The sequence below is a fragment of the Mustela lutreola genome, chromosome 8, assembly GCF_030435805.1.
Source record: "Mustela lutreola isolate mMusLut2 chromosome 8, mMusLut2.pri, whole genome shotgun sequence".
Lineage (NCBI taxonomy): Eukaryota > Metazoa > Chordata > Mammalia > Carnivora > Mustelidae > Mustela > Mustela lutreola.
In genome coordinates this window covers 145,888,200-145,906,195 of record NC_081297.1, presented here as the reverse complement: position 1 = coordinate 145,906,195, position 17,996 = coordinate 145,888,200, and the positions used below count along the sequence as shown (strand labels likewise).

General features: G+C 58.9%; 1 protein-coding gene across 3 annotated transcripts in view; it reads left to right on the top strand.

Annotated features, from left to right (window-relative positions):
* SCUBE1 (signal peptide, CUB domain and EGF like domain containing 1) overlaps window positions 1-17,996 on the top strand; it is a 133,664-nt gene that overhangs the window by 73,740 nt on the left and 41,928 nt on the right. For 2 of the 3 annotated variants that reach the window (XM_059187196.1, XM_059187198.1), the window contains 3 exons: window positions 3,101-3,226; window positions 7,243-7,359; window positions 9,976-10,065. In XM_059187196.1, coding sequence (XP_059043179.1) covers window positions 3,101-3,226; window positions 7,243-7,359; window positions 9,976-10,065 — 333 coding nt within the window. The remainder of the gene's footprint in view (window positions 1-3,100; window positions 3,227-7,242; window positions 7,360-9,975; window positions 10,066-17,996) is intronic. The other variant, XM_059187197.1, reaches the window with a different exon arrangement.

Sequence of the window (17,996 nt, the reverse complement as noted above, 5' to 3'; positions counted from 1 at the left end):
CGTTCAGTGGGCAGTGCGGAATTGTGGGTGGTGGAGCTCGAGTCGTGCGTGGCGGGAGACAAGGCTGCCAAGAGGCAGGAACAACAAGTCCTTGTACATTTGTGGGCACTGGGGAGCCAGAAGGGCCACTTAAGCGGGGAGTGAAGGGTGACGCCGGACTTAGCCCACTGTTAACACAGCCATGATGATGGCCCGGGAGGCCACTTGGTGGCCACCATCTGCCGGCCGGCACCTCAGGTCAGCGAGTCTCTGAGCGAGCCTCTCTCCGGAGACCTGGTGAGAGGCTGCATATGTCTCCGTGGCCCAGGAGAGCCCCTCCACTGACAGTTTACCTGAGGAGGGGCTGCCCGGCCTAGCCAAGGTCCCCACGAGGAGCTGTGCTTTCTCTGGCTCCGCAGGAAAAGGCACCAGCCTTCTGCAGTCAGCGCCCCCATGGAAAGATCTGGTGTCAGAATACCCACCCTGCCTTGTCTATGAGGCAGAGATGATCATGGCCACTTTATTAAAGAAGCGATTTTCTCTGAGACACACAACTAGTAAGAAGACCAGACTCCTACCCCAAGCTGCCTGACTTAAGCCTGTGACCTCAGAGAGCCATACTTTCCGTGTGAGGTTGGCTCTTGCCGGCCCACAAGGGCCCCTGGTGCCCCCTCCCCCACTGCACCTTCAGAGACCTCTCCCCGGAGCTTGGCGTTGGTCGCGGTGGAGCAGCCAGAAATGCCACACCAGCCCCAGACCGTCCCCACCCCACCCATCATTCCACTGCCCGCTGTGTCTCCCACGCTGCCCTGCAAGGTGGGCACGTGCTGCTGTGGATTCCGGGAGAGGAGGGGGCGTCCCTCCACATGCACCAGAAGCTTCCAGCGAGGAGCCCTGGCACCGGAGCGCTCGTTCACTCAGCCGTTGGGTAGTTGGTCCCACTCTGCGTTGGTCCAGCGGTGTGATCTGGGGAAGGCGGAAATCCAGGTGAGCGCAGAGGTCAGCGCGCCCAGCACAGGGCAGGTTTCCCTCAGGACCATTTCTTTGTTCCACTTAAATTCAGACTTTTTAAAAAAATCTTCGTGGTAGCTGCTGGGGTGTATGTGTTCTTAAGTGTATGTCAGATCTCTGTTGTCCCACACCCGTGCTTACAGCGGACAGGGTCAAGATGGAGCTGGTCCTGGCCCACGGGGCAGCCACGCTGGGGAAAGGAGGCTGCTGCGTGTCCCCGTCTGTGGCTTCCTCCCCTCTGTCCGGGGCCGCCTCCTCTCGGACCGGACATGGAAGTAAGGTCTCAGGGCGCCGCGTGGGCAGACAGCCGCTCTTCCTTTCATCTGCCTTTAGCCTCTTGATGGACTTGTGACCTACCACCTCTCACTTGACCCCTGATGACCTCATAAACTCTGGAAACTCCTCACAAATCACTAGGAAGATAAACATCAACTGGGGTCATCTGAAAGGGGTCTGAGCCACTCCAGGCAGATCAAGTCTCCTGGGATGGGGCATGGGAGGGTGGGCGTCCCAGGAACTAGGGGTGACTGGGTCCCACCCGGGGAGCCTCATTGTCCCTGTCATCCCAGAGCCCTCAGAGCACAGTTCAGTAGAATCCTCAGCATGCACTGAGTGGAGGCCAGGCCTCTGGAGACTCCATGTTCATGGGCCCAGTGCCTGCCCTGGAAATCCAGGGCAGCCCAGCCCTGCACTGCACAAGGCCTCTGGGGCAGGAGCGAAACAGAGGTTTATAGCCTGAGGTGCTGGTCCAAGTCCTGGTGGTGCCTCTCAGTGCCCCATCGGCCTTTGGACAGGTGTCTTAACCCTGTGTTCCCACCTCTGAAGGGCGTGCTTGCCTTTATAGGGGTGAGGGGCCCAGAACGTGCCCAGAACTTTGCCGCTGCCTAGGGTTTGGCACCACAGTAGAGTTTCGGGGAGCCTGGGAGGAGACGAGACAGGAAAAAGCCGGCCTTGTGAGGGACGCGGCTTCCGAGCCAGCCCAGAGAACAAGCTGGAAGGGCCGAAGCAAGGGCCAGAGAAACGGGGCCCCAGGTGACTCCGCCGCTGCAGCCAGAGGGCTAGACACTAGCAGGCAGTGGGGGGCCCAGCCCTGGCACCCTGGGGCCTTCTCCCCCTTCTGAGGCCTCCCAGCCAGCAAGGAGGCCTGCTGCCGGCTGCCCTTTCAAGTGAGGCTTCACAGAACAAGGTATCTGAGGCTGGAAGACATTTTCCTTTAAAAAGAAACCTGCCAAACAGCAGGAACCCTGGGCTGAGATTTTGGAAATAGGGACACGTGTGCTTCTGGACCAGGAACAGGCTCCGTGGGGCATGGGATGTGCCGTGAAGCTGGAGGCCAGCAGCAGGTCGTGCAGGGCTCTGCATTTGGGAGTGAGGGTTCCATGGGTCCTGGGAGCCCTGCAGTGACCAGGGACAAAGAGAGATCCCCTTGGGCAGCTGAGGGGAGATGAGTGGCAAGTAGTTCAGGGCACGGCTACGGGGCTGCTGAGGGACGAGCCCGGAGGTCCAGCAGACCAGGCTGGCAGCCTCCAACTTGTGCAGGGACACAGTGAGAGGTGGCCGTGCAGGATGGACAGGCCTCCCAGGGAACAAGATCCAGCCCGCCAGGGCCCATTAGCTTAGGGCTGCTGCCCACCCACCCAGTCCCCTGACCCGTCAGCGCCCGCCCTGGGCCCAGTCTGAAACCAAAGTCTCCGCCTGCCCGTGTGGGGCATGTGCCGTCCCTGGGCAGATGGAAAGGTGCCACGTTTCCCCGACACGCGCCCGCCCTAATGAAGAAACGGTCTAAACCCCTGAGCCGGACCAGGTTCTGTGACCTGACCCAGGCAGGGACGCGTCTTCGTGGGCTCCCTGGAGGCCTTCACAGTGCTGTTCTCAGAGTGAGCCCTGGTTCGAGACCTGGGCCCGGTGTCGGTGGTTTCTCCCTGCTTCCCCTCGTGGACGGCTAGGCGTTCACCCTGGCACGCGCTGGGGGGTGGGGGGACTAGCGAGAAGCAGCCGTGGAGTGCCGCATCTGACGGCGACATTTCATAGGCCGCCTCTCTTCAGCCTAAAATGTTTTCTCTCTTCCCTCCCCCCGGCCCCTGCTCCTCCCCCGTCTGTCTCTTCCCAGAGGGTATGAACTGCATGAACAAAGACCACGGCTGTGCCCACATCTGCCGGGAGACGCCCAAAGGTGGGGTGGCCTGTGACTGCAGGCCCGGCTTTGACCTTGCCCAAAACCAGAAGGACTGCACACGTAGGTAGATGGAGGCAAATGGGTCAGACATCCCCACGCGTCTCCTGCCATTGCTTTATGAGGGATGGGGGGTGGGGGGGTCGGTCCAGTCGGCTGGACGTTGCCCAGGGAGGGCTCTCGGCACCTCGGGGTGGAAAGAAGGGCAGGGTCTCCAAAGAAGCGAGGGGAGGCATGAGGGACAGGGGCTGTGGACTCCAGACACGGTGTTGTGCCCCCCGGCATACCACCACCAACGGCCCCAGCACAGAACCCTGCTCAAGAGCCCCACGGTGCTTGCTGTAACCCCAGCCCCAGAGCCCCACAGGCCCTGAGCCTGAGCTCTCCAGCGGGTATGGCGGGCTGTGCACAGAGGCCTACAAGCCCGGGCTTCTTGGTGGACCAGGGCAGCCCTTGGTGGAACAGGGTGGGGAAGGAGGAGAGGAGCTAGATTGGGGGACCCGGGGGGTCCCAGCCTAGCCTGTGTTGACCTTAATTCCAGGATCAAAGATCAACTCTGCAGTCCACCCCTGCAGGGCCCGCTGTAAATGGTGATGCCCTGTGAGATCTGGGTTGAATGAGGCCTCTGGCCAAAGGTGCCGTCCAAGATCAGGCTGGAGGTCCGGCTCAGGTGTTAGGCAGCCTCTTAATGTGGTCCCCCAGCTCCCCAGGAACAGTGGGAGACGGCAAATGAAGTAGGACCGGGGCTGAACACACTCATAGTCCTCGAGAGCTTCAGACCCAGCTCCCAGCAGCTCTGTGGGGAGGGGTGGGGCAGCCTGTACTCACTGGGCAGCTGGGCAGCCTGTGCTGGCACCGGGTTGGCTTGTGTGTACCAAGAGCTGAGAGAGACCGGTGTGAGCCCGGCCCGCATCTGGCCAGAGACAAGGACTTCATTCCAGGCCCACTTTCTGATACAGAGAAATGGAAACCCAGCTCCCAGTAGAGAAGCATACCCAAACTTGCCCCGGAAATGGGAGACTGAGCTGCCCAGCTCTCACGAAGAAAAGGGCTTTGCTTTCCAGCCTTCGTTCTGTGGACAAGAAACAACTGACCCTCACTGGCTTGTCATTCTTAGTCTGACTGTCTTGGTTGTCATCAGCTTCCTCTGGCACAAGCTACACCTTTCCCAACCCATGTCCTCCTCAGTCAGTAAGGTCTTGGGGATCCACATGCACTAGACACTACCCCTGTCTCCACGGAGACCATGCTCCAGGCCCACTCACGATCTGTCCACTCCCCATGTGAACATGCTCCCTTCTGGCCAGGTATATTCTGAGATGTGGGCAGCCTTCCTCTTTGTTCCTGAGCTTTCCAGTGGGATCACACAGATTAACATATACAAGGTCACCACGGGCAGGCGCCCAGCTCCAGCCCCAGGACTCCAGCCAGGCCCTCCCGTCCTCTACATCAGACGGTTCCTATTGCTACAGAGAAACCTGCTGCCCCTCAGCAGAACAGAAAGCAAAGAGCTCCAGCTTTCCTAGTCCTCTGGACAATGGCCAAGGCTTGTTAAAAGGCTCAGCCACAAGTAAAGAGCATTCCTTCACTCGGCAAGACTGGCCAGGCCCTGCACTGGGTGCTGGGGAGAGAGCCATAGGCCACAGGCAGTGGCTGGAACTGACCGGTCCGTTTGGGATGAGCATGGCAAGGGGACGCTTTGCTCAGAGAACATCCCCCAAGGGACCAACCTGATCCGAGAGGTCAGGGATAAGGCAGTGCTGTGAGTGGCAAAGCCCCCACCACCCCTAACAGAGAAGAGCTAAGCCCTTGCCCTGAATGTTTGCTGGTGAAAGAAACAGCAGCCCCAGCCTCTCGGCTCGGGTGCTGGGTGTCGTCCAGCTGTGTGGAGAATCAGATACCAGCCTTGGGGCCAAGGAGCGGGCGAGCACCCTGCAGCCCTCCTGGGAAAGGCTGGCAATCCGGTCAGCTTTGGCCCCTGCTGTGCGGTCTGCATGCTGAGTTCATGTGATGTTACCTCTGAAGCTTTCTCTCTAGCCCTGGAAGCCAGTTTGAGTCTAGGAAATTCTAGATTTGGATTTGGGGTGGGGGCCAGGGCCTGGCCTAGCCAGCCTCTGTGGACCAGCGGGAACACAGGGCCCCTGCACCAAACTCCATCTCTCCAGAGTCCAGGACCCACTCCAGGGCTGGAGGGGGCTCTCTCCTTCCTTTCTTGGTCATCCAAGAGCCCACAGCACCCGTACTGTTACCATGTACAAGCTGTAGGCCCTAGGTGCTCACAAGCTCGGCCCTTGGGGTCCATGAGATGCACAAACCCCAGTGAGGGGTTTGGACCCTAAGCATGGCCCTCCCTCCGGTTGCCTCAGACAGCTCTCCATCCTCCTTAGAGTCACCTGCAGGGCACGGCCCATGGCCGGGAGCTCATAGCTCGGAAAGAACTGGCTGTGGTGTTCCACTCCTGCCTGGTCTGAAACGGGGCTCTCCTCGGTCTGGAAGGGCTTGTGAGGTCCGGGCCAAGGCAGGGCTATTGCGGGGCTCTGCCCTCACATGAGATCCCCGCCGGTCTATACCAGTGGCTTCCCTGGGGCTCTTCCCAGGCAGAGAGACAAGCTGTTTCAGAGATGAGAGAATGTGACTGCAGGTCTCTGGGCTCCCGGGAAAACTGAGAGAAGAGATGCTCCTCTGGAGAAAGGGCCAGAGGGAGCTGGAGCAGTTCTGCGGGTCCTTGAAACGTCATCCCGGAAGTCGGGCCCCTCCTGCTAACGGGACATTAGTTCCCCTTGGAAGAGGCAGCCCACTAGAGCCTCTCTCTGGTCGTGAGGACAGCTGGGACACTGAGCAAAACCACTCTCTTCAAGTCCTCCTTAGCTGGCAGGGAGACGGCACGTGTCCAGGCTGACAGGGCCGCCACCATCACTCAGGGATGGACGCCCCAGAGGCTGTGTGCTGTGCCCCTGGGGAGAGCACTGCCTGGGAGAGGCAGCTGCGGGACACAGTTCTGGAATGCTTGTGATCCATCTCCAGGAGCTGCCACCCATGGCTTCCCTCTGGCACCAGCCCTGCCATGCATCAACCTGATGGAACAACATTAACCCCAACTGCCAAATTGGAACTTTTGGCTTGGTTGGTCTGAGATTGATTTTTGCATCTTCGAGCACCTTTAGGGTTGTCTTGTGAGCAGAATAAAGCAGGGCTGCTTTACAGAGATCTGGGATCCCCTTCGACAATACTGCTTGTCTTAAAATATGGTAACAAGCAGTTTTGTTTTAAAGTAACTTGCATTTATCATTTTTCCTACTTCAGACTGGCTCCTTTCTGTTCAGCTCCCTTCCAGCCTCCCCAGGTTGCTGATGCTGTAGAACATGTCAGGGTTCTGGGCTGCAGGGCTCCATCCAGCTCCTCCAGGCCACAGACCCTGCAAACAAACTATGTAACACGTTTAAATAAAAGGTCATTTTCCAAAGTGCACGTGAGCTGACATTAATTTGCCCAGATTCCGTCTGTTCGGACATTGCCTTGGGAGGACCCAGCCTGTGAGGGGACAGGGGTTGAGATGGCTGCTGGGACTAGGACCGACTAGACTTCTGCGGAGACATCTTTCCACAGGCCCAAGTCCCGGGCAGAGGAGAGCAAGCTGGGCAAGAACTGAATGAGTGTCCTCGTCAGCAAGGGCCTGCCACTGCCCTCCCCCACCTTGTGGAGGATGCCTGCCATTAACAGACGTCTGTCCCATTGAGACAGTTTCTAAGTGTCTCTGGGACTGAGGAAGGAGAAAATGGTCTCTCCTGTCCCTTTCCTCACCTGACACCATCTGAGTCTGTCAGCTGGTGCCAGCCCTGTTGGAAGCCCACATGACCCAGGTCTGTCCCCGTGTCATAGGTCCCATCAGGAGAGCGAGCCATGCCGTTCGAGGCCCTGTGGGGGCTGCATTCTGGGGAAATATGCGCCTGTATTCACGGATTGCCTTAAGCCATCACTTTGCTCCCCATCCCTTGAGAGAACCAACCAACACCGATGAACTAACCGTCTTTGTTGTCATTCCTTTTATACACACGTACGTACACTTTGGGCCTAACTAGTAACGTGTAACTACGGGAACGGAGGCTGCCAGCACAGCTGCGAGGACACGGACACGGGCCCCATGTGCGGCTGCCACCAGAAGTACGCCCTCCACTCAGACGGGCGGACGTGCATTGGTAAGTACACCCCTCTACCTCGTGCCACTCTGCCCCCACGCCAGGGTGTACCCTGTGGCCCTGACATTGGCCGGCACCCCAGCATCACCCCACCATGTCCCAGTTTCCAAGAAGGAAGCTTAAGGGAACAAGAACAGGAGGCACCCCACAGTACTGATGGGGCTGGCAGATGTCCCCAGGGGAAGCCTTCTGGAGAAACTTATCAAGGGCCACCCAGTCACCCGGGACCAAGCACCTCTGCTTTGTGTCACTGTGGGTTTTCTGTGGGTCCTCATCCTCAACGTGGGGGTGGTCTGTGGGGGGGGGGGGTGCCTCAGGAGGGCAGCTTCTGTTTTAAAGCATACGGGTTTCTTTCCCTGATTTGGGAACACGTGGCACATTCATTTAACCTGCATATCAGCCCCATTAGCAACATGAGCTGACCGCCAGCCTGGAAAACCAGGAGGTTTTCTGAGAAAGCAGCTTTAAGTCTTCGCTGTCTTCACCAGGGGAGACTGGATGGAAGAATCCCAAGGGGTTCTGGGTGTTCTTAACTGCTTTCCGCTCCTGAGCTAATGGGGTTCTTGCCAGACTTCTTCTCCCAGCTGGAGTCTCTTCTCAGCGATGCCCCTTCTGTCACCTTCTGTCTCATGGAGTCTCAATTTGAGTTTGGTCACCTCCTTCCTCCTGGTCCATATTTGCAGGAGGAAGCTAGAATTTCCATGGTTTCCTCATGCCATAATCAGTAGTAGCGTCTTTCCCTGCTTATCTTTCAACTGAGAAAAAGAAGAATTTCAAAGTTGGTACCCATCCAACTTTGTTCATCCTCTTGCTTTCTTTCTCTTCAGTGTCGGGCAACATTTGAAGCCCACAGGCAGTGACCATATGCATTCTTTTTAATGGGGAACCCCATCTCTCATTACTGACTCTGAAGATTTTTCTGGAGGGACTTTGAAGTAACAAAAAAGGGGTGGCAAGCAAGCAAAGCCGTGAAGCCAGAGTTTGCTGTCGCATTCTGTCCCTGTGACTACTCCCTGGTACTTCAGAGCCGGGTGGGGGTGCCAGGGTGCGGCAGGCCACCAGCGTCTCACCCTAGTCCCGGCTATCGTCCTGGGAACTGCTGCTCGGTTCTCCCCTTCCTCTGTGTGGTCTCCTCTCAGATGGCCGTTTTGGTTTCATTTTATCTCATTCCTCCTGCTTTTCTGGTGATGGTCCCTGATTGCCTGTCTTGTCTGATAACTGACGTTCATTAATTATTTTCAGAGCCAAAAGCCAAACCAAACCAAACAACCAAAAAAATATATATTTTTTTTTTCAAAGCAAAACCTGGTGTCAGACCAGTGTCTCTATTGCAGCCTGATCCCATCTAGAACCCCCTCTCCCACCTCTCTCCCTGTCTCCTCTGTCCTGCCCGGGGCCTCTGAGGCCCAGCGGCCCCTGCCTGTCTTGTCTGCTGGGTCTCCCTCACTGTTTGTGTCTGCAGCGCAGCTGGCTCTGCCGGCCACGGGACCAGTGCAAACAGCTGCCGGCCAGACACACCCAGCCTCGTCTAACACATCTTGTCTTTGTCCACCTGATTCATCCTTTCTCCTTTTTTTTTTTTTTTTTTTTTTAATCTTTTAGTGTCTGCTGCATGTGAAGGTCCCTGCTTGGATCTCCTTTCTAATGTAACCTCCCTCACCCCTCCTCCCCTCCCCTACCCCTAGAAACCCTCTTCCAGACCCAGCGCCTGGGCCATTGCCCTCTGCTGGCCAGGAGAACCTTCCTTCTGTCTCTGCTCACTGCTGCTTAGGTTCCCCTCTCCGGAGCGCTCCACGTGTGTCCCACTGAGCAGAGGGCCGCCAAACAGCTAACCTCACGTGCTCCTCCACGGGCAGCATCTTGGCCAAGCATTTTGCCCAGCGGCCAGAATGCTCCCCGGCTGCCCACCTGCCTCTCCGCACGCTCCTAAAATGACTGACCCATCTGTGCAGCCCCTCGTCAAGCACTTGAATGTCTCGCTCTAGTCCTCTATAGACAAGCAGGCAACCAGCGCTGCCCAAATCGAGCCCCTGTTCTTTCTGTCTGTTTGACTGGATCCATTGTGGTGTCTTTGTTCATTCCTCTGTTATGTTTTGTTCTTAACTTTGCATGAGTGTTTGACACACTTTCCTGCCTTGACACAGGGCGTCTGCTGTCCAGGCACAGCCATCACCGGACCTCATGGCCCTGTCCCTTTGTCATGTGCCTTGTCCTGTGCCTGCCTCCCCCGCCTGAGCAGGGGGCATCTGCGATCACTTCTGCCTCCATGTGCGGCTTGAAGGGGTGTGTGTGCTTTTGTGCCCCACCCCCACGCCCGCAGCTGGGTCTGTCCGCTCTGACCTCAGCCGCTGCCTCTGTGTGTTCGCGGCGGGGCCCTGGGTCCCACCTGTGCCCTTGTGTGGTCGTCCCCCGCTCTGCACCCCCCACCCCTGCCGCCTCCTGCCCCGAACACGCCACCTTGGAGGCTGCCGGGATTCGCCCCTCGGCGCTGACGCCCGGCCCGGCATGCTGCGTTGGCTGTGTGTGCGCCACGCCGAGAGGCTGACTGTCTTGGGCCGCGGGAAGTGGGCTGTCATTAACCACCGGCTCCGTGTTTGTCCCTTACTTGTGTTTTAGAGAAGGATGAGGCTGCAATTGAGCGCTCTCAGTTCAATGCCACGTCAGTAGCTGATGTGGACAAGCGGGTGAAACGGCGGCTCCTCATGGGTAACACTTTTCTTCCACTTCCTTTGTTGTGCTCGCGCCTTTGTCCGCGTGTGTGCGCGTGCGCGTGCTGCTGTGTCGGGCTGTGCGTGCGTGCCGGCGCGCGGGTGTGCGTGCGTGCGTGCGTGCTGGCGCGCAGGAGGTGCGTGCGTGTGTGCGTGCCGGCGCACGGGGTGTGCGTGGGGGGGGCTGTCTGCGGAGTGTCCACGTGCGTGTGGTCGCACGGGCCACGTGTGAGTGGGGGCTCCAGTCCCGGTGGGAGCTGACGTTTTCTCTGTTAACGTTTACGCCCTTCATCAAGCACGTGTGCGTGCGCGTGTGTGTGGTGAGGGGCCCAGAGCCGGTGCACAGTGGCCTCTGCGGGGGACACGGTTGCTCTGCGTTCCTCCTCTTCCAGTACATAAGCAGGATCAGCAAGGCAACAGGGACACCCAGAAGCGACGGGGGCCGCCAGCGTAGAGCAGGCATTCACGCGGCAGGGCGCCTCTCCATCTCCTTCCGGAGAGAAGCCACATCCAGGGCGAGAAAGACAGCTCGGGTGGGCACTGGCTTTGTAGTTGGGAAATCTGCTACCCAGAGAGGACTGGCCTGTTCGGGCCATCTGGCAGGCCCTGGGTAAAACAAGGTTCATTCAACCCCTTCTGGTCCCCAGGCTCCTGACTCGGTGAATGACCCAGCCTGAGGTGGGTGCAAGTGGGCAGCCTTGGCCCACTTTCCCCTGAACTTTAGGCACCCGCTTGCCTCTGCGCAAGGAGCAGAGGCAGGTGTGATGTGGGCTACACTCCGGACACTGACCCTGGGCTGGATCTAGATTCTAGGGAGTCTTGCCCAAAAACCGCTGGTACTGCTCAGGGTGGCTCAGGGAGGCCTCCTCAGGGAGGCCTGCGGGTGTGGCTGACCCTCGGCAGGGTGAGGAAAGAGAAGGAGTGGGAGATGGCTGTTCGCTCACAGAGCAAGTCTGCCCCTTAGTTCCGTGGTTCTGCACTTGCTGGTCCCTGGATGGTACCAGCTTCCCAGGCCTCTGGAGCACAGCTGTAGGGTGGTTTAGGATCCTCACAACCTTCTTTGTGGCAGTCTGATAGGCCATAGCAGCCTTGGGAGCTGTGGGGCCAGCTGGTACATTTCCTCTGTCCTGGAGGAGGAAACAGGGTCTTTGGGGTACCCTGGGTTGCCCACAGTCACATACTATCCTGCACAGCCTAGCTAAGCCCTAAGTTCATGGCTGTGTTAGGGTCACAGGACCATGGAATTCAGAGCCACAGAGCCCTGGAGAGGTCGCCTGCTTTTATGGTCCTCATAAGAACCTCCAGGCACCCAGGGCAAAGGGAGATGTAAGTGGGGCCATGGAAGGAATATGACCTTCCACGTTGGGGACTAAGCTTGAAGCCCATCTCCCCCAGTGGGGCTTGGAGGAGCAAAGGAGATCCGGACGGGCTGCTGGTGCCCTGTGCGGCCTGTGGTCCGTGCCGGGCAGGACAGGCCAGGAGATCTGGACGGGCTGCTGGTGCCCTGTGCGGCCTGTGGTCCATGCTGGGCAGGACAGGCCATAACCATGTTGCTCAAACAAGAACACTAAGGTTCAAAGAGTCTGGAAGATTCACCTCTGGTAACAGGCAGATGGGACACGGTTTGTCTGGAAGCTCCCTCTCTATAAGTTCTCGGGACAGGCCTGTCATGTTGACTTGTGCTGTCTGGGTTGGCCTGGGAAGGGCTGGATATGGCCTAGGAATGGGCTTGAAGGCCCCAGCAGACAGGTTTGCTTACTACCATCCCGGAAGGTGTGAGTCAGAAAGGTGGCTGGAGGTGGGTGGTGGGAACCTAAGAGCTGTTGGTGCTCTGAGGGCACACTGAGGCCCCAGCCTCACTTACTGGGAGAGGTGGGTACTGCTGCCCAAGACCAGAGCTCCAGAGCAGGGCAGGGCCATGTACTGGGTCCCCAGAGGCCCTGTACACCTCCGAGCAGGAGAGTGATGGCAGAAGAGGGCTGAGCTGAACTCGCGTCAAGCAGGTGATGGCAAGGTGCAGAGAGGAGCTGTGGACTTGTTTTTTCGAATTACAGTCGGCGAGTGCTAGCCTGGAGCGCGGTCAGGGAGATGAGAAGGAATGAGCTGAGAACACAGGTACCCTCGCTCCAGGTTTGGGAGGCAGTGTTAGGGGAGCCGACTGGGGGGCTCGGAAGGAGCTAGGGAAAAGGATGATCGTCGGCCTGCCCTGAATTCGCACCTCTCGTGATAGAAATCCCCTCACACATCCCTTTAGAACCCATTCGGCCCCACAGGCAGGAAAAAACCTCCCTCCTCTGGTGACCACATCAGCAACAGACTGCTTCTGCAGGCCCAGGGTGACACCCCCGTCCCACATCACAGAGCGGGTGGTGGCCTGTAGCAGAGCAGCCGGGGGCCATTCAGGGCTAAGTGGCCCTGCCTCAGCCAGCCGTGGGGTCTCAGCTATACCCAGCAAGTGCCATCTATAATTAACCCCAGTCATGGAGCACAGGCTAAGAACGGGGGCAGTTATGTTTTCTTTAAAGAGGCTCAAAATATGTGACAGACGTTTGATTTACATTAAAATCAGTTAAAATATTTGGGTATGAGGGTTGGAGTGATAAATTTCAAGTATCTGGCTGACTTGTGCAGACCTGACTACAGGTACCTGAGTACCCAGCTAAGTTTACCATGGGCTCCTGGGACCCCAGTCCTAGCAAGACTGATGAGACACTCTGGGGCATTCTTGCCAACCCAGGTATTCAGTCAGTCCTGCAGTGTGCATGGAATGGACGCCCTGCTAGCCTTCTGTTGCTGCTCACAGGGTTCTGCAGTCTCAGTGCCTTACAGCAGCAGCAGCACCTCCGCTTCCATAGGTCAGAAGATGGACCTGGGACTCACTGGGCTAAAGTCAATGTGTCAGCAAGGGCTGCATTTTTTCTGGAAGCTCTAGAAGCTTCTAGAACTACCCATATTCCTTGGTTTTAGGCCTCTTCCTGTCTTCAGAGCCGACGGCATTGCATCTGCCTGACCCTGTTTCCATCAGGCTCGCTTTCTCTGACCTTCCTTCTCCACCTTTAAGGAATCTTGTACTACGTGGGCCCACTCAGATCATCCGGGACAAGCACCCATCTCAAGGGTCTTAATTTAGTCATATCTGCTGAGTCCATTTTGCCACATTATATCATGGAGGATTAAGAAAAGGACATTTCAGGGGACTGTTACTCTCTTGACCACAAATGGTTCAGACTTAGTCTGGGAGGAAACTCCCAGACTGGCTGCTGTGAGCTCCAGAGGCAGAGCCCCCGTCCGCCCTCTTCACTTCCACCGACTGGTGCACTGATCTCGGGGCACAGGGGTGGCACAGTGACAGCTGGCAGCATGGGATGTGCAGGTCCACACAGGAAACCGCCCCCCCGCCCCGGACTTACAGCCTCGGCAGGGGCCCCCAGAGCAGGCACCCACCCCTTCCTCGGCAGCCTCCGTGCACATCAGCCCGCTCATTCTGGAGGACTCTTCCTCCTCATTGTGATCTGTGCCAGGGTCTGAGGTCTGTGGACTCTCAAGCCCAGGACCCTAAGTCAGGAGCTGAGTAGCATCAGCCCTCCCGACTAGAATGTGTCCTCATAGGCACCTAGGGGTCCCTCTGAGCCCAGGGGAGCCAGGTGCTCCAGGTCCGGTGCGTACAGCAATAGTTAGCCGAGAACCCCAGCCTTTCTGTCCTTGCTCTGTCCCGGCCTTCACTCATCTCCCAACCACCCTGAGGCTTAGCGCTAAAGCAGTTCCCATTTTACAGTTGAGGACACAGAGGCCCAAAAAAGTATCAGGAGCTGGCTCCCTCCATTCCCACAGCGGCCCGTCTCCATCGTCCCTCCGTTGAGCCAGGCTTCCCTTCCTGCGTCGGCATGGTCCCATAACCCTCTCACCTAGCGGGGCTCCCAGGGAGTGGCGTGAGCAAGCGGAGGGGCCTGGCAGACAGGGGAGCTGCTGAGAGAGCTCTGGGAGGGGGGCCCAGGGAATGGAGCCCTGGAAGGCCAGGGAGGACCAGGCAAAGCAGGGCAGTTGTGCTCAAGGCTGACACTTGGGGGTTGCAGACTGAGCCCTGTGCTTTCCCCAGCCCCATCTCTTAACCATACAAGCCCCTGAGAGGTCCAGCTGATGTCGCACACATTCACACTCCTGCCCGGCTCCCCGCTCCTCTGTCCCCCAACCTGCCACCTCTTCTCTACCGCCATCATCTCCAGGATCCCTGGGCCTCTCCTGATTTCCTCTCCCAGGCAACCACATGCCCCCCACGCTGGTTCCAGACCCACCCATCAGTCACCTCCTGGAAGTCCCCTCCTAGAACCCCTGCACGTGCAGCTTCCCATCTGGGCCACGCCACCCACCACTTTTCACCAGGTGCCATCTGACCCGGTTCTACCTGGCAAAGGCTTGTCCACACGTAACCGGACTTTTGTTGCCACCCCGATCCCCGCTTCTTACCCCTCCTCCACCAACACCCTCTTTTATCCCAAGCCTGGGGCTCCCCAACTTGGGACAGAGGTCAAGTCTGCCAGCTCTCACAGCCCCCGGGAGCACAGCACAGGGCATGGCCCAGAGCAGGAACACAGGGAAGGCCGGTCGGCCCAGAGCATGAACAAAGGCTTCCTGGAGGACACACCTGGAGCTGAGTGGGGCCTCGCGGCTCACCGCTGCTACAGGCAGGTGTCCAGCTGGGAGAGAAAGGGGGCAGACGCGGATCTGGAAGGCTGGGCAAGCCTGGCAGTGGGGATCTGAGACGAGGGAGGTGATGAGACAGGGCAGTTTCCCAGCCAGGCGCTTAGCCGGAGGCCGGCCGGAGGAGAAGGCTAGGCAGACCTTGGGCCAAGCTCCAGGCACTGGGCTCTTGCGCAGGAAGAGCCAGCGCAGTTAGACTTCGTCCCTCTCCATGAACTGCTGCCAAGCGTGACTGCTCTCTAGTCAGCTGGAGACTCTGGCTGTCGTCCTGCCCTCTGTTTAGCGCCACACACACACACACACACACACACACACACACCCCAACCTCCCCCCACACACACACATATGCCCTAAGGGCTGGTAGAAGGAGGAGGCGGGTCCTGGTGACTGGCTGAGTAGTCCAGGGGAGGGTGGAGGCAGGGCACTGGCAGGGCTTGGCAGACAAGAACGGGCAGGGCATCGGCTGGCCCAGATGGAAGCTGCGGCTTAGAGGGACATAACTCACCCCAGACTCAAAGTGTGTCTGACCAGACCCAGGGTTCCCAGTGCCAAAGCCCAAGCCTGGCTGGAGGGACCGGTCCTACTCCTGTCCTGGAGAGGCCCAGAGCACTCACCTGTAAGCCCCTCGGCTTCTTTTGGAGCCTGAGGCCTTAGTGCTTTCTCCTCTCTCTGGGCCCCCGATGAAGTTTGAATCTGCTTCTAGTGAGGCTGTGTGCTCATCTCATGAAGTGTAAAAACCAGGGGAGCTGTCCCCTCGGGGGGCACAGCTAACACAAGGCGTACTCTGAACACCCTTCTCTCAGCCCCCAGAATGAGGCTAGGGGGACAGTTACAGGTCGTGTGCGCCCTGCCCCTCTGCAGACAGGTGAGTGCTGGCAAGCCCCCCCCCCAGTTCCTGCAGCTTGCGGGGGGGTCCCTGCTGCTGTCCCTGAGTGGTGGGGTCAGAGCGAACAGAGCAGGAAGCGTGCGCTCAGGCCCAGTGGTTGGGGTTCAGAACTCGCAGCAGGCAGGGGTGTTGGAGGCATAGCAGCTAGTAGAGAATCCTACGGTTTGAAGCCAGTGCATGGTGGCACGGCTGGGGCCTGGGCTCGGGGTGCTCGTGCGGCTGGAGACAGAGGGCAAGGAGCACAGAACGGTGTTACAGAGAGAGGGATGTGCTCAGGCGGGCAGCTGGGGTGACCCCGAGAACTGAGGGAGATAATGCCGTCCTCGTCTCCTGACAGAGCTGGCCCAGCTCAGGGGGGCTGAGGGGTGAGCCAGGGTCACGTGGCTCTTTGGAGGCACGTGTTCATGGCTTCCCTGGGGGAGACCATGCATGAACCAGAGAACTGGGCATGGGGACACCTGGCCTGCCGTGCTGCTCCCTCCCCTGGATGGCCTTGGTAAGTCCCTTCCCCTGTCAGAACTTAAAAGCACCTCGTGTTTCCCCAGCCTCTGGGGCTGTGACAAGGGTCAGCTGGGACAGTAGTGCCTGGGCAAGTGCTTCCCCAGTCAGAGTGACTCTCAGTGGTTGGCCCAGCTCCCAGGCTTTGTGCAAAATGCCTCCTGGTTTGTGGCAGCAGCCCCCCAAACCTCCCTCTGACTTAGCCCTGAAGCCTGCGTGCCCCCACAGCCAGCCCCCGCCCTGAACCGCCACCAGAGCTCCCCACCGACATAGCCTGTCTGAGGGGAGCCCCTCGGGTAGGTGGCTGCCTGCTCCCAACGGCTCCTCATGCCGCCCCATCCTACAGGCAGTTAGGTACACTTGACCCCCACGTGCTCCTTCTGGGCCTGCACACCCTGTCCCCAGCCCCTCCCTGTCCTGCCTTCACCCTTCCCTAGGTGTTTTGGCCCCTCAGGATTTGGTCCAAATGGGCCCCACAGCCCAGCAGGATGTGACCCCGTGCCCTCTGCCACCTGATGGCCCACTTCCTGATGCGTGAACTGGTTGACAAGGCTCCTTGTCCTGCCACACTCCAGAGGGTCCTGGAACTTGAACTCCAAGCCACAGAGTCCAGGGCACCTTTATTTACCAATACAGTCTTTGGTTCGTCCGCGCTCTTCCGAGGAGCCCCTGAGGGCAGAGACAGCGGAAGTGACTGGGAGCGCCAGTCAGCCACCCACGGCTCCCCTCGCGCCCCAGCCACCTGGGCAGGCGACCGTCCAGCCTTCCTGGCTGCTGATCCCTCCTGCTGGCTCCCCTCGCCTCCAGGGTGGCTGGCTGGCTCCGCCAAGGGCAGGCCCGGTGCTGGCCGCAGACCAGGCGTCGGCAGCTGCCTCTCGACCAAGGAGTAACCAGAGCTCAGGGCTTCCCGCAGCGAGACTCCCGGGTCTGTCCCAAGGAAGCCGGGGTGGGTCCGGGTGGCTCCGCGGGCGGTACCTTTGTTTGAAGAACTGTGCGTTTGTTCTCAGAGGTACGGGATTGGAGTTTTGCTGACAGTGATTGTTTCCAGTTTGTTGTCCAGGCCCAGGCTCTGCGGCCAGACTGGGCTCTGTCCTGACTTCCCCGGGGATCAGCATCGTCTCCAGGCCGGGGGCACTTCACGTCTCTGAGCTTTGGTTTTCTCTTTTGCTAGAAGGGGGGCCGTAGTCTGTACTCTGAAGCAGCTCGGATGAAATGTTCAGTGAGGAACGCCTGGCCTACGTGTGGCACAAGGCACTGCCCCGTCACATTCTATTCTTTCTTCCCGCCTTCTCCTGCCCAGGCCGTTGGTGCTTTCCTAGGGGCCTTGGAATGCTGGGCCCAGGCCATGAGATGAGAAGCCTGGGGCCCGCCTGACCTCGATCAGGTCGGAGGTGGTGGTGCCATAGGGAAGCGGGCCGAAAGAACCAGCGACGTGAACGAGGGCCTTTTGGCGGCCAGCTGGGCACCTGCAGTCTGGACCCTTCCGTGAGGTCTGCCCGGCTCACAGGCCAGGACTCGGAGAGGGAAGGCAGAATCCATGTGTCAGCTTCACTGGCCCCCGGAAGTCCCAGGGTCGGGGGGGAAGAGGGCCGCGTGGATGCCGGGCGTTGTCTCCCTGGGCCCCAGGCTGTCCGCTGCCCTAACTTTCCCTGAGTCCCGGCAGCCATCGGGGATGCGGAACAAGTTCCCCTCTGTTGAGCAGCGTCTGGGCTGAGTCTTTGGCTCCCTGGACATGGAAAAGTTGCCAGCAACTTGCAGGGGTGCCCTTCAGGCCACAGATGAGGAGACTGAGGCTCAGGGATGTGTCACACAGGCCTGCTCTGCGCATGATGCCACCCCACGCTCCC